The 11,891-nt window shown below is 44.8% G+C and overlaps 2 protein-coding genes and 1 non-coding gene across 3 annotated transcripts; all 3 read right to left on the bottom strand.

Moving 5' to 3' along the window:
• Positions 1 to 4,684: 4,684 nt before the first annotated feature.
• Positions 4,685 to 4,757, bottom strand: TRNAE-CUC (transfer RNA glutamic acid (anticodon CUC)). Its single transcript has one exon. It is a non-coding gene; the product is annotated as a tRNA-Glu (tRNA).
• A 1,142-nt stretch (positions 4,758 to 5,899) lies between these two features.
• Positions 5,900 to 7,568, bottom strand: LOC120975309 (uncharacterized). Its single transcript, XM_040401922.2, has 2 exons — positions 7,488 to 7,568; positions 5,900 to 7,326 (listed from the first exon to the last, which is right to left on the bottom strand). The coding sequence occupies exons 1-2, from the start codon at positions 7,511 to 7,513 to the stop codon at positions 6,822 to 6,824; spliced, it is 531 nt and encodes a 176-aa protein (XP_040257856.1). The 5' UTR covers positions 7,514 to 7,568; the 3' UTR covers positions 5,900 to 6,821.
• On the bottom strand, positions 6,288 to 6,776 carry LOC109772317 (RNA exonuclease 4-like). The gene has a single exon (XM_040402117.1). It carries the CDS (start codon positions 6,774 to 6,776, stop codon positions 6,288 to 6,290), a length of 489 nt encoding a protein of 162 aa, XP_040258051.1.
• Positions 7,569 to 11,891: the final 4,323 nt, after the last annotated feature.

Below are 11,891 nucleotides of genomic sequence, written 5' to 3'. Positions count from 1 at the left end.
GTCATGACGATATCTAAGGCAATGATCATGAATATAGGCATCACGTCCGTATCAAGTAGACCGACTCCTGCGTGCATCTACTACTATTACTCCACACATCGCCCGACTCCTGCCTGCATCTAGAGTATTAAGTTCATAAGAACAGAGTAACGCATTAAGTAAGATGACATGATGTAGCGGGATAAACTCAAGCAATATGATGAAAATCCCATCTTGTTATCCTCGATGGCAACAATACAATACGTGTCGGTTCCCCTTCTGTCACTAGGATCGAGCACCGCAAGATTGAACCCAAAGCTAAGCACTTCTCCCATTGCAAGAAAAACCAATCTAGTTGGACAAACCAAATCGATAGTTCGAAGAGACTTGCAAAGATATCAAATCATGCATATAAGAATTCAGATGAGATTCAAATAATATTCATTGATAAGCTGATCATAAATCGACAATTCATCGGATCTCGGCAAACACACCGCAAAAGAGTATTGCATCGAATAGATCTCCAAGAACATCGAGGAGAACATGGTATTGAGAATCAAAGAGAGAGAAGAAGCCATCTAGCTACTAGCTATGGACCCGTAGGTCTGTGGTAAACTACTCACGCTTCATTGGAGAGGCAATGGTGTTGATGTAGAAGCCCTCCGTGATCGAATCCCCCTCCGGCAGGACGCCGGAAAAGGCCCCTAGATGGGATCTCACGGGTACAGAAGGTTGCGGCGGTGAAAAAGTGTTTTCGTGGCTCTCCTCGTAGGTTTTGGAATATTTGGACGCCCAGATTAGTACACAGGAAATTTGGACTACTTGATCGTCTTGAAGGAGGATGTCTACATGTACTGAACCAGTAAATCGTTCATGGATATTTCTTTATAATGTCTGCAATAACTCGTTCGTCGTTATTTAAAATTTTGATTAGTCTGATGGCCCTTTATAATGTTTGAGCAATCTATACGAATAATTCCATGTGCATATGTAATTTACCACCAAAATCAGTAACTAAGGGGAAATACTACGATTATCCCTAGAAATGCAATAATGTTGCAAAGCAGTTAAGATCATATGAAAAATTACATATCTTACCCTGCTGCTTGCACTCCTCAACGCCTGCTCCTTCTCCCTGTCACTGGCATGGTTGCATTATACACTATAACCAACATCCATGAATAAAATTTAGTAAAAGCATTTGATAACAGAAGAAAAGGAGTGAAATGAGATATGTTTCCTACTATCTGGGAAGCTTAATGATCGGGATCGGAACTTATCATCCGTGGGACAAGTGGTGGTGGAGGTAAAAGTCATGATCAGAACTTTGAGCGAGTTCAAGATCACCTGGGTCCGAAGGACAGCAAATGGTGTTGCCCATTTGCTGGCACGCTTAGGAATAAGCAGTAGAGCATCGGTCCTTTGGGACTCAGTTCCCCCTATTGTATTCTTAGCGTTGTATCAGACGAAATTCCTAATTTAGTTTAATAAAGTGGGGGTGTGAACTTCAAAAAAAGAAGTGTTTGTTTGGGACAAGCCCAAATAGTGTTCAAATTTTTATGAAAACGTTAACTTTTATTAAAAATAAGAAAATTTACCAAAATTATGAATGTTTATTTAATTTGGATATAAAAATGATGCACAATAGCACATGAAGCAGATTGTGTCTCTTTTTTTTTTGCCCGGTGCAACGCACGGGCATTTGTACTAGTGTAAAAGAACAGAAGGGAGTATTTTTCTTGCGTGACTCTTGTTGCAGACAGCTATATAGCGTTATACATGCCCTAACGCGCACCCAAGCAACCTCCTAGACAACACATATGACATGCGTGGGACCTCCTATTCAGCGACTTGTGCGATGGACAAGGCCTTAGCCCGTCCCTCCCATGCACACTTTGGGCCCGCCCATGCGCGTACGACGGCGTGGGTGCAGCAAACGCGCAAACCCCTAGCGTGCTTTAGGCTGGCATTTTGAAGATTCTTAAAAGCTCCCAATTGAGGCCTCTGTTTTGAAGATTCCCATTTGTTGATGTCCATTTTGTCCTATTTAGGTTTTAGTGGTGTTTCGAAGGTCCATGGACGACATTGAGCTTCGCTCACAGTGCGTCGACGAAGAGTGCAAGAGGAAGACGACGTCGACATCTCCAAGGATGCATGTGTAATTTAAAAAATTTGTAAGGATGGCCTTGTAAGGGTTGGTTGACTTGAATACAGGGCCTTTGACCTCTTCAACTAAAAAAAGAAGATGCTCCCCATCCAGGAGGTGGACCCCCCATTTTTCAACGAACATTAGCTCGTAAGGATGGCTTTGTAAGGGAACCACTTGCTCAATATAATGTGATGCTCGTGCGTCTTCCCCAAGTATCTGAACATGGACCAAGGTGGCTCTTCCTTCTTTCTCCCTGATGATGAATGGGGAAGAAGAGGAGGAAGAAGAGAATGGGGAGTAATAGGAGGAAGAAGAAGAAGTAGCCACAGGTCCTGGGTCGCCGACACGAATTGATTTATTTGCTCTAGCGATCAATATGAGAGCGGTACACCAATTTTCTTGGATGTAAACAACATAGTCTGCCGTTTTTAAAAGTTTGTATGTAAACAGAGTAATCTATCGTTCTTCAAGAGCTCAGATCAAGCTTAATTTTTGTAGCCAAAAGGGTTTTGGAGCCTTCTTGTATTTGTACATATTATTACATATATACCATCCGCACAGGAACCACCAAATTGTTTAGTCATATGCTATATGTGAGTTATGTTTGCATTAGTTTTCATCTTCTCTCTACAAGCCTCTTAGAATCCAGTCTAATTAAAGGTTGAGCTTTTAACGGCGCATGTCACTTGAAAGATTGAAAGCGAATCCTCTATTCCTTTTTATTGCTGGAAAAATCCTCTATTTACATGCTAATTTTTCTATGCATGTTAACCACAAATATTAAGTTACATTTATTTATATGTTATCCACTATCTAATCTTTCTAAGCATGCAACATGACACATCAGCACTTATGCATGTCAATTATATCTTACACTTCTGCATTAATTTAGCGATGCAACATTGCCACATTAGCAAGCCATACATGTATTTTTTGAATCAATTTTTATATTGTCATATGTGGTATATGTGTTGGATAATTGAAGCGTACCTACATAGTTCATGATTTGCATTTTTTGTAAAATGAAAATGGCATTTTGTTACAAATGTAAATTGAGAATATCATTTTTTGCATTAGTTTAGTTTTTGTTATCCGATGATTTTATTTTCGAGCACTGTGGTGTGGTATTTACAGCTGGGTTCAGTTAGTTTCAGTTAGTTCAGGAAGTTCAGAGTTGGGTGTCATTTTCTCTTCAGCTAGTATCGTATCTAAGAGCTTATGCCAAAAAGAAAATAAGTAAATAGGCAACACCTATAGCTATCTCATCTAAGTAGTAATATGTAACAGGATTACAGGAATTAACATAGTATCTTATCTAAGGAGTAAAATGTAGCAGGATTACAGGAATGAAGAAACATGCAGACTGAATACTCAAGTGGAACTCACAGGAACAGTAGGAAATTGGTTGTCTACTTCAGTAAATTTTTCAATTGAACTTTTGCTAATTCTGTCATTCTGTGTGATATTCTGAATATCATAGAGAAATTTAAAAGGTGAAAACGAGTTGGTGATTCAGTTGTATGTTATTGCATATTTTTCTGGATTTCGCAATCTCTGTTGACCCTTGTTCCAAAATGAGTGAGGCCAATGCTCTTTTCTTTTGTGTATTATAGATGACTCAACCCGATACCAGAGACACTACACGACTGCTCGTCCAACAGAAGTCTAAGCTCAAGAAATTCTTCAAGGATTCTTGCGAGCGAGTTTGCCTAACAACAGATTGTTCGGCTTCTCAGCAGAAGATGGATATATGACTGTGATACAAGTTTTATTGATGAATATTGGAGTCTACAGAAGAAAATCATTGGTTTTTTCTTTGTGAAGGGGTGAGATGCTTGCCTGATTGGGGTTTGGAGAGATTAGTGGCTGAAATTGTTGATAATGCAAGTGCCAATGACGGTGGTATTGTTTATTTGTGGAGGCAGCTGAGCAAAACCCACATCGCTAACTGCTTGCACATGAGGTACACGTTGTTAACCTTATTGTGCAAGATGGCATAACAGAAGTGGGCATATCTATGAAGTGTTGTAGAGCTGTTGTTAGGTATATTAGTAATGGTGGTTCAAGAACTGACAAGTTTAAGGAGATTGCGGAGGAAGAAAAGGTGGATGGCAGGGCATTTCTGAAGCTTGATGTCCCAACCAGAAGGAACTCAACATTTTCTCATGTTCAAATATGCAAATAATTATGAGTAGGTGCTCACAGGGTTAGATGAAGAGGATATTACTTACATTAGTGATATTTCTAAAGAGATTGATTCCTTGGTTGCCCCAAAGAAAGATTGGGAGAATGCAAAGAAGTTCATACAATTTTTGGAGCATTTTTAAGGTCTTACTGTTTTGTTGCTTCTACTCTTCATGTCATTTCCAGTAGTTCCTTTCATGAGATTGCAGAAGTGCATATGTAGGGAGTACCATAAATGTATGATTCACCACGACATCTGTATGTGTCCCCTGATTCTCATCAGCACCCGTGGAACAGCAATGCCTCAAAAAAGAAAAATCCCATGGAACAGCACAAACTAAAAGCCTAGGACAACAAATTAAAAACGAAAAATTCCGTCGCCGGGACTTGAATCCGGGTCTCTCGGGTGAGAGCCGAGTATCCTAACCACCTAGACTACGACCGAATGATGGTGGACATACAACAATTCACATAACAATCGAAGTTCAAGCATACCTAAAGCCCAGTTACTAGTTGTTGTGTTGGACTGTAAAATTGTGGTTCGATTATGGGATCAATGATAATTTCAGGGATCTCTCTATCTGTGTTAGTCCATTCGGCATGCACACATGTCAGTGTTCTATTGTCATAGGAGCATTCAACAATGTCAAGAGCACATATCTTTTCTCTCCCTTTTCTTTCCAAATCTCAAGGATAAATTACAGGGAGTAGCTAGAACTCATCTAGATGAGATATAATTTGGTCCCATTCACTTTGAAAACAAGAACAAATACAACCCACGTCAGCACACACGCATCTTATAGCATCACATCCAATGGCTATAAAAGGTGAATGAGACCAAATTATATCTCATCTAGATGAGTTCTAGCAAAACTGTAAATTACACATAGACTAGTCTATCTGAGATCAGGTTACAATATTACATCAGCTCCTTCCTTCCTTCCTTCCTTCCTTGAGTTCAGACTTCAGACCAAAGATCTTAAACCTTCCTTCCTTCCTTCCTTCCTTGAGTTCAGACTTCAGACCAAAGATCTTAAAGGTTGATGATGAGCCAGTGCTACATTGCTACTGGCTTACTGCCGTACCCGGAGCACCTGGTACACCATGCTAAAACCAAACTGACGGGCACCATCATAAGGTAGATGTCAGTGTATTTGTGCAATGCAGATCTCTCGGAAGGAGTTTTCATTCGCGGAAGAGACGTAATCATCGCTGGCACCTTTGTGCTCCCATACAACGACACGCTCGATCAGAGCACATTCTCCATCACAATAGCTATATGTAAATTGACTGAAGTTGTAATTTGGGTAAGTCAATTTTGTGACAGAAGAAATGGTTGAAGGAAGAAAGAAGCTAGAGGAAGAAGAAATAAGGACGGCCGTTGGTCCCTTCTCCATTGGCGGTGCCCGAGAGAGACGTGTCGAAGCTAAAAGAACTTGTGCACACGGAGCCCGTCAAGTATGGCATCTTATCATAATAATAGTATACTGCACACTGATTTAACAAAATTAAAATGTCATAACTTTTTATCTTTTATTTTGAGAAGAACTTTCAATCTATTCATCAACAAGCCAAGCTGACCTCCAGTTTCGATGCCGGCAGTCCCCGCACCAACACCCGTTAACCTTCTAACTCGCCTCAGCCGCCTGCGGCTTATTCCTAGCCGAGGCCTTGACAACATCCCCATGCCTCGCTTCCCTCGCCTCGGCGTCGCCGGCGGCAGCCTCGGTGCCCCCCATCACGCCTCCATCTTTGTTCCCAAACAAAATTGAATGACCCACATTTGAAATTCAAGTAACTTACTTCCAACAAAACAAAACTGTGATTTATTGGACCACCACGTGTATTGTAAGGTACGGCCGCTGTCGATCCGACGCATGCGGCATTTTATTTTCTCTCTTTATCTTTTCATCACCACCACCAAGTAAAAGCGTCAACCAAGATTCGAACTCCGTAGGGAGCAGGCTGCCGTACGTCAGCATCGCCGGTCGTCGTCGAGGCACCAACATTGGTAGTCGGGCTTGGACATGCCGAGGAGCTCTTCGGGCGACATGCGCTCCAGCTCTCGCTGCCTCCACGCCGGGAAGGCCTTGGCCGTGGACTCATCATCGTCCTCCTTGGGCCGGCCGTGCAGGTGGCTCATGGCGCGCATCCTCTTGTACAGGCGCATGGCGGCCATGCAGTCGTCGTAGGGGTGATGGTGGCCGCCGGTCTGTATGTCATAGCCCAGGCAGCTCCGCGTGAGATACCGGAGCGAGTTGCTCATGAGCCTGGCGCTGGTCTTCATCAGCGGCGGGTAGACCGCCGTGTCCCTCTTCAGGTGCGCCGGGTAGTCCATGCCGAGCGCGTCGAGGTCGTGCTCCAGCCCGTGGCCGACGAGGAGCCGGGCGGCGCCGCGAGAGGAGTAATAAGATTGCTTGCCGTTGAGGAGGATGTCCTGCACCTGCCTCATCGCCTGCTTCATGGTGGGCGCGTCGCGGAGGTGCTCGGGGCGGATCCCCGTGGTCTCCTACCGGTAGTGCGTCACCGGGATGAGGGGCTTCACGAAGCTCTCGTAGAGGATGGCCTCGTGCTCGTCGACGACGCAGACGCGGGCGCACACGTCGAGCGTGCCATCGCTACCGCCGCCAACCATCTTGCACCCCAGCGCCACCGCGCCGCCGCTGCCTCGCGCGCCCACCCTCGACATGCTTCGGGTGAGGCTCTGCACCGAGGAAGGATGGGGCGCGCCGGAGAGCTTGCATGCTGGGCGGTGGGAGCGGAGGGCGCTGGAGGTGGGGAAGACGGCGAGGCAGAGCGGGCAGCCGTGGGCTTGGAAGGCGGTGGCGCAGGCGGGCTTGGAGGGCAGGGAGGCGCCGAAGCCGAGGTGGTCGCGGAGCGCGTCGAGGGAGCGGCAGTGCTTGCCGCAGACGCCGCAGCGGGGCTCGTGGTGGGAGTGGTGCGACGACCGCATGTGCTCCACCAGGTGCTCCATCCGGTTGAACTGCCGGTAGCACGCCGCGCACCTGTGACGGCTGCACACCCAAGAACTCCTCGTCATCAAGAAGAAAAGGTATACATATTTTGTAGTACGTGTGATCGTGCAATGTGGCATGCACACGTAGTCACGTACGTTACGTACAAGAGAAAACAAAGCAGTGCAATCTGAAGATGGAGCAGTGGGCACCGTACGTACCTGTGAGTATCTGAAGAGTTGTCCATGGTCAGCAGTAAGTGAGTCACCTAAGCAAGTGCAGAGACGCGGCGAACAGTAGTCGTTGTGCTGTAAGAAACGGACAGCTATTTATGCAGCTGCAAAACGGATGGCATTCGATTTCTGACGTAGCTAGCTAGTAACTTTCTTCACAGTACAGCATACATGAGCGACAAAAAACATGCTATCAACTTTCTTTTTTGCAGCATCATATTCACACACCATATTATCATGAATTCATGATGCAAAGGTGACAGCAGCATATTCATGGTTCAGAATACTAGCTAGCTACTATGCTCAGAGATAGTAGAAGAAAGAACATAGACACCAGAATATCCTCAACATACACCCACCGGTTGCTTTTTGCAGAAAGAAAACGAGATGATGAGATGCCCTGGTCAAAATGTCCGATTTGAAAAGGCCAGAACAGCCCACCCAATCCTGGCAGATCGATGGATGCCGCGGACGGAAAGATTGGATTGGGATTCCGGCCGGAGGTCGACCGACGTGCACACGCCCGACAGGTAGGTAGCCGCTGCGGCGTCGGGCGGACGATGATCGTCGTCGCCTTATGTTGGCTCCGTCTTTTGGCGGTGGCGGAGAGCCGCGCAGAGCACCGGGTGATGGGATCTGCGTGGATATCTTTGGAACATGCCCTCTCTAGATGAGCTTTGGGTTGGGAGATGTCCTCATCTCGTTCTCCTGGTCCTGGTTTATGGGCATCTATTTTGCTGCCTCTGTGACTGAAAATCCATGTTGAATTGATTCCCAAAGGTTTCTGCTGAGCACAACAAACACTACTAAAGAAAATCTTATACACAGAATCTTAGCAGCAGCGCGGTTTAAAAACAGACGCTACTGTTAATTAGCAGTAGCGAGCTTCAGGAAACCGCGCTACTAATAGCATGGTAGCAGTAGGGTCTAGGTGAAACAAGCGCTACTACTATAATTGCCACAGCGTTGCCCCCAGGCTAGATATAGTAGTAGCGCCCTTCCAAGCACGTGCTACTGCTAAAGTACTTAGTAGCAACGTTTTTCTTCAAAACACGCTACTGCTAAGTATTGCACCTAATTAAGTTTAGTCCCATACTGCTAAGCGAACAAGGTGTTTACCACCTTAAGTTTAGTCTCATTCTACACAAAAAGATCAATGATGATCAATGTATATTTTTGAAGTTTTTACATGCTTAGACTTAGCAGTAGCGTTTATTCAGGGCAAAGCGCTACTGAAATTATAAAACAGAAAGGAATAGTTGTAGCGCGTTTTGATGGACATGCTATAGATAACTTAGCTATAGCGTGTTCCAGCAAAACGAGCTGCTGCTAGTTTGACTTAACCCATGGCCGCGCGGGCTCAAAATTTCGCTAAGTCCTTTCCCTCACTTCCCCTCTCCCCCAACTGCTCCATCGCCGCCGTCGCCCTGCCGCTCTCGACCTCACCGCCGCCGCCCGCTGCCGCCCTCAACCTCACCACCGCCGCCGCCCGCCGCACACCCTCGACGCCGCCCCAGACCCGGAGACCTCGACGCCGCCCCCGACCTCGCCGCCGCCCCGACCCCGACATCGACGCCGCCCTTCGCCGCGCGCCCGAGCCCCGACCCCGTCCTCGACGCCGCCTGCCCCTCCCTCGCCGCAGTCACCGTAAGGCTCTGCCGCCTCTCCTCTCCCCGACCCTCCTCTCTCTCTGCTAAGGCAATTCATATATGTGTTGATGCTGTGTTGATGTTCATATGAACCCTAGGTGTTCATATGAACCCTAGATTTGTTTAGGGCAGTAGGCATTTTTTAGCATTTAGGAAAAATGATTAGCAATTTTTTTAGGAAATTAGCTAGGGCAAATTTTTATGGAAATGCCTAAACAGTAATTTCATTCAAAAAACAAAAGACAGAATTGTTTTTTTTCAAAAACTTGGTTAAACTAATTGTTGCTATGTAAACAAAAAACAAGATTGTTGTTATATGATATATGTCATTGATGTTGATTTGCATATTCCATTATTGAAGTGGTTCGATTGTGCCCAAGTGGCTTTGTTGTTTCCAGGGAATGAAGTCGAGTGGCCTATGTCTTGCCGGAATGTTGATTCATTTCCGTTCCGGCAAATTTCAGGTTCTCGATTTGTCCACTTTTTAGTAAAAGTCATGCCGAAATTTGTCGTGAATTTCGGCATGACTTGTGCTACAAACTAGGACATATCGAGTGCCCGGGATTTGCCGCACCGGGAAGGAGTCAACATTCCTGCAATGCATAGGACTTTTTTATGTCATTATTCATTTTATTAGGTACAGAATTAATTGATAGATTTAATCGTAAGAACTAGTTGAATTAATAGAACTAGTTGAACATGTCACATTTGTTGTTATTTTTTTAGTTAAAGCAATTTTTCCCGCATCGACGTCGACGATGCCTATCCCGCATCCTCGTCGTCGAGTCGGCGGAGGACACCTGCGTCACCAGATGGGCCATGTCCGGGACTGGGCTCCGCCGGGGTAGTACTGGGAGGCGCTACCTACCGGGGGCGCAAGTTGGTGAGGAGTCAGCCTGTCGTTGACCCGAACCTTCTTTGGTGGCGGTCGCGTGGGCCAGTGACGATCCAGAGGCTCGAGGACCCCGCGGAGGTGGTGCGTCACCATGTCAGTGAGGAGGACGCGCACGTCCGTCGCTTCTTGTTTGCGTTGGAGCACAGGTTCTCCAATACCTGGCAGGTTCTCCAAGGATCTCACTGGAGCTATGATCCTGTGATGGTTCCTTCTCTTTGGGTGTCCACCGCCCGCGCCGATACCCGCCGTGCGCTAGGGTTTTAGTTGTATTAGTGATGTTATATGTATGATACTATTCGGGATGTATTAGTGATAATATTCGACGATGTACGGACGCATGAGATGATTTACTTTTGCTTATTGAATGCATGCTAATTTGAATACTTATTTATTTTACGATTTGGTTTTGCTTATTGAATGCTCATGTCAATATGAGTCCTATAAGATATTTTGAGTATCCTGGTAGTTGTCTTCGATCGATTTTCAATTAATGTTTCAACTATGAACATAGGAAATGTCTGACAACGAAAAGGATTTCGGTATTTGCAAATACTGCGAAGACGAGCGCGGCCTGTGCGACAGAATCTTCCTAGATGATGATAGGCACTTCAGCATCAAGATGGATGTGAACTTCGAAGTGGATACAGTAAGTCACAACGACAAGTCTTTTTTCCTAATTAGGCATGACATCTGCTTCATTTGCTTCAACTTATAATTTAATTTTTTTACTATTCTACTAGCGTATCCCCTGCCATGCAAGAGTTTTTGTCTTGGATAAGATAGGTTTCATTCGTACTATGGAGGTAAAGAAAGTTTACTTGAAGACCGAGCATGGTTATAGTTTCCACGCAAAATTATAGAATGCAGACGACTACACCTATTTTGGATGCAAAACTTGGCGAGCACTATGCAAGACTTATGCATTTGAGCCTGATATGGTTATCACCTTTGATATTCGTCCGGAAGATGATATTGAATGTAATACCGACATCTGGGTCGATGTGCAGACGCCTCCAGTTATACCATTATGTGAGTTTCTCAACCATATTTATGTCTTTGATATTGTTTATTCAAAAATAGTTGACAACTAATTTCTATTGTCAGCTTATTTCCGTTCAAGCAAACATGTCCAGCGCTTGGTAGACAGGACCTACTACTGTCCCGGGGCTGAACTAAACTGCGAGGAGCTAAGTCATTATGTTTCATGGCTTGAGGATCTTGATACTGTCAAGACAAATTTTCTTCCTGCACTTAGAAATATTAGTACTGAAAACGTGCGACCAATAGTGTTCGTAATGAACTATGGTCACATCTATTTAGGAAAGATGGTAAGATTTTTACTATTTGTCCTCAGTGCATCTTTTGCATACATTATTTTTTAAGCTAATTAACTTCATTGCTAAGTATGTTACTATACGATGTTCTTCAACAGGGACTCCCGATGAATGTTGTGCCTCATGAGATCGAGACTAATGGTACCATGAGTATTGTTAGCTTACGGCCAAGATATCCTACAATGCACTTTAGTGCATTCAGGATTTCTAAAAGCGACGAATGCTTAATAGTGAAAGACTGGACCAAATTTGTGATGGAGGAGCGCAGAGAAGTACTAGGGGGCAGCATTCAGAAGTGCAGCCCACGATTAGGAGACAGGTTCATCTGCATGCTCCAACTTGATGAAGGAGGAGAGCTACACATGTTTTATGTTATTTTACCTGAGAGAGAGCAGCAGGAGTGATTAGCTAGTTAGAAATGAGTTTGAAGATGATGATCTGCTACACTATGACTATGATGATTAAATAGCTAGTGTTGGTGGTAATGACTATGATAATTATTATTAGCTAGTGT

Source organism: Aegilops tauschii, chromosome 3 (genome assembly GCF_002575655.3).
Source record: "Aegilops tauschii subsp. strangulata cultivar AL8/78 chromosome 3, Aet v6.0, whole genome shotgun sequence".
NCBI lineage: Eukaryota > Viridiplantae > Streptophyta > Magnoliopsida > Poales > Poaceae > Aegilops > Aegilops tauschii.
Note: the sequence above shows the minus strand (reverse complement) of the source record. Positions and strands in the feature narration are given on the sequence as shown.

Excerpts from the sequence above, each read along its gene's own strand:
- LOC109772317 (XM_040402117.1), bottom strand. The coding sequence starts at position 6,776 with ATGAAGCAGGCGATGAGGCAGGTGCAGGACATCCTCCTCAACGGCAAG.
- LOC120975309 (XM_040401922.2), bottom strand. The coding sequence starts at position 7,513 with ATGGACAACTCTTCAGATACTCACAG. Across the intron at positions 7,327-7,487 it reads AACTCTTCAGATACTCACAG|CCGTCACAGGTGCGCGGCGT; the intron begins GTACGTACGGTG and ends TTGGGTGTGCAG.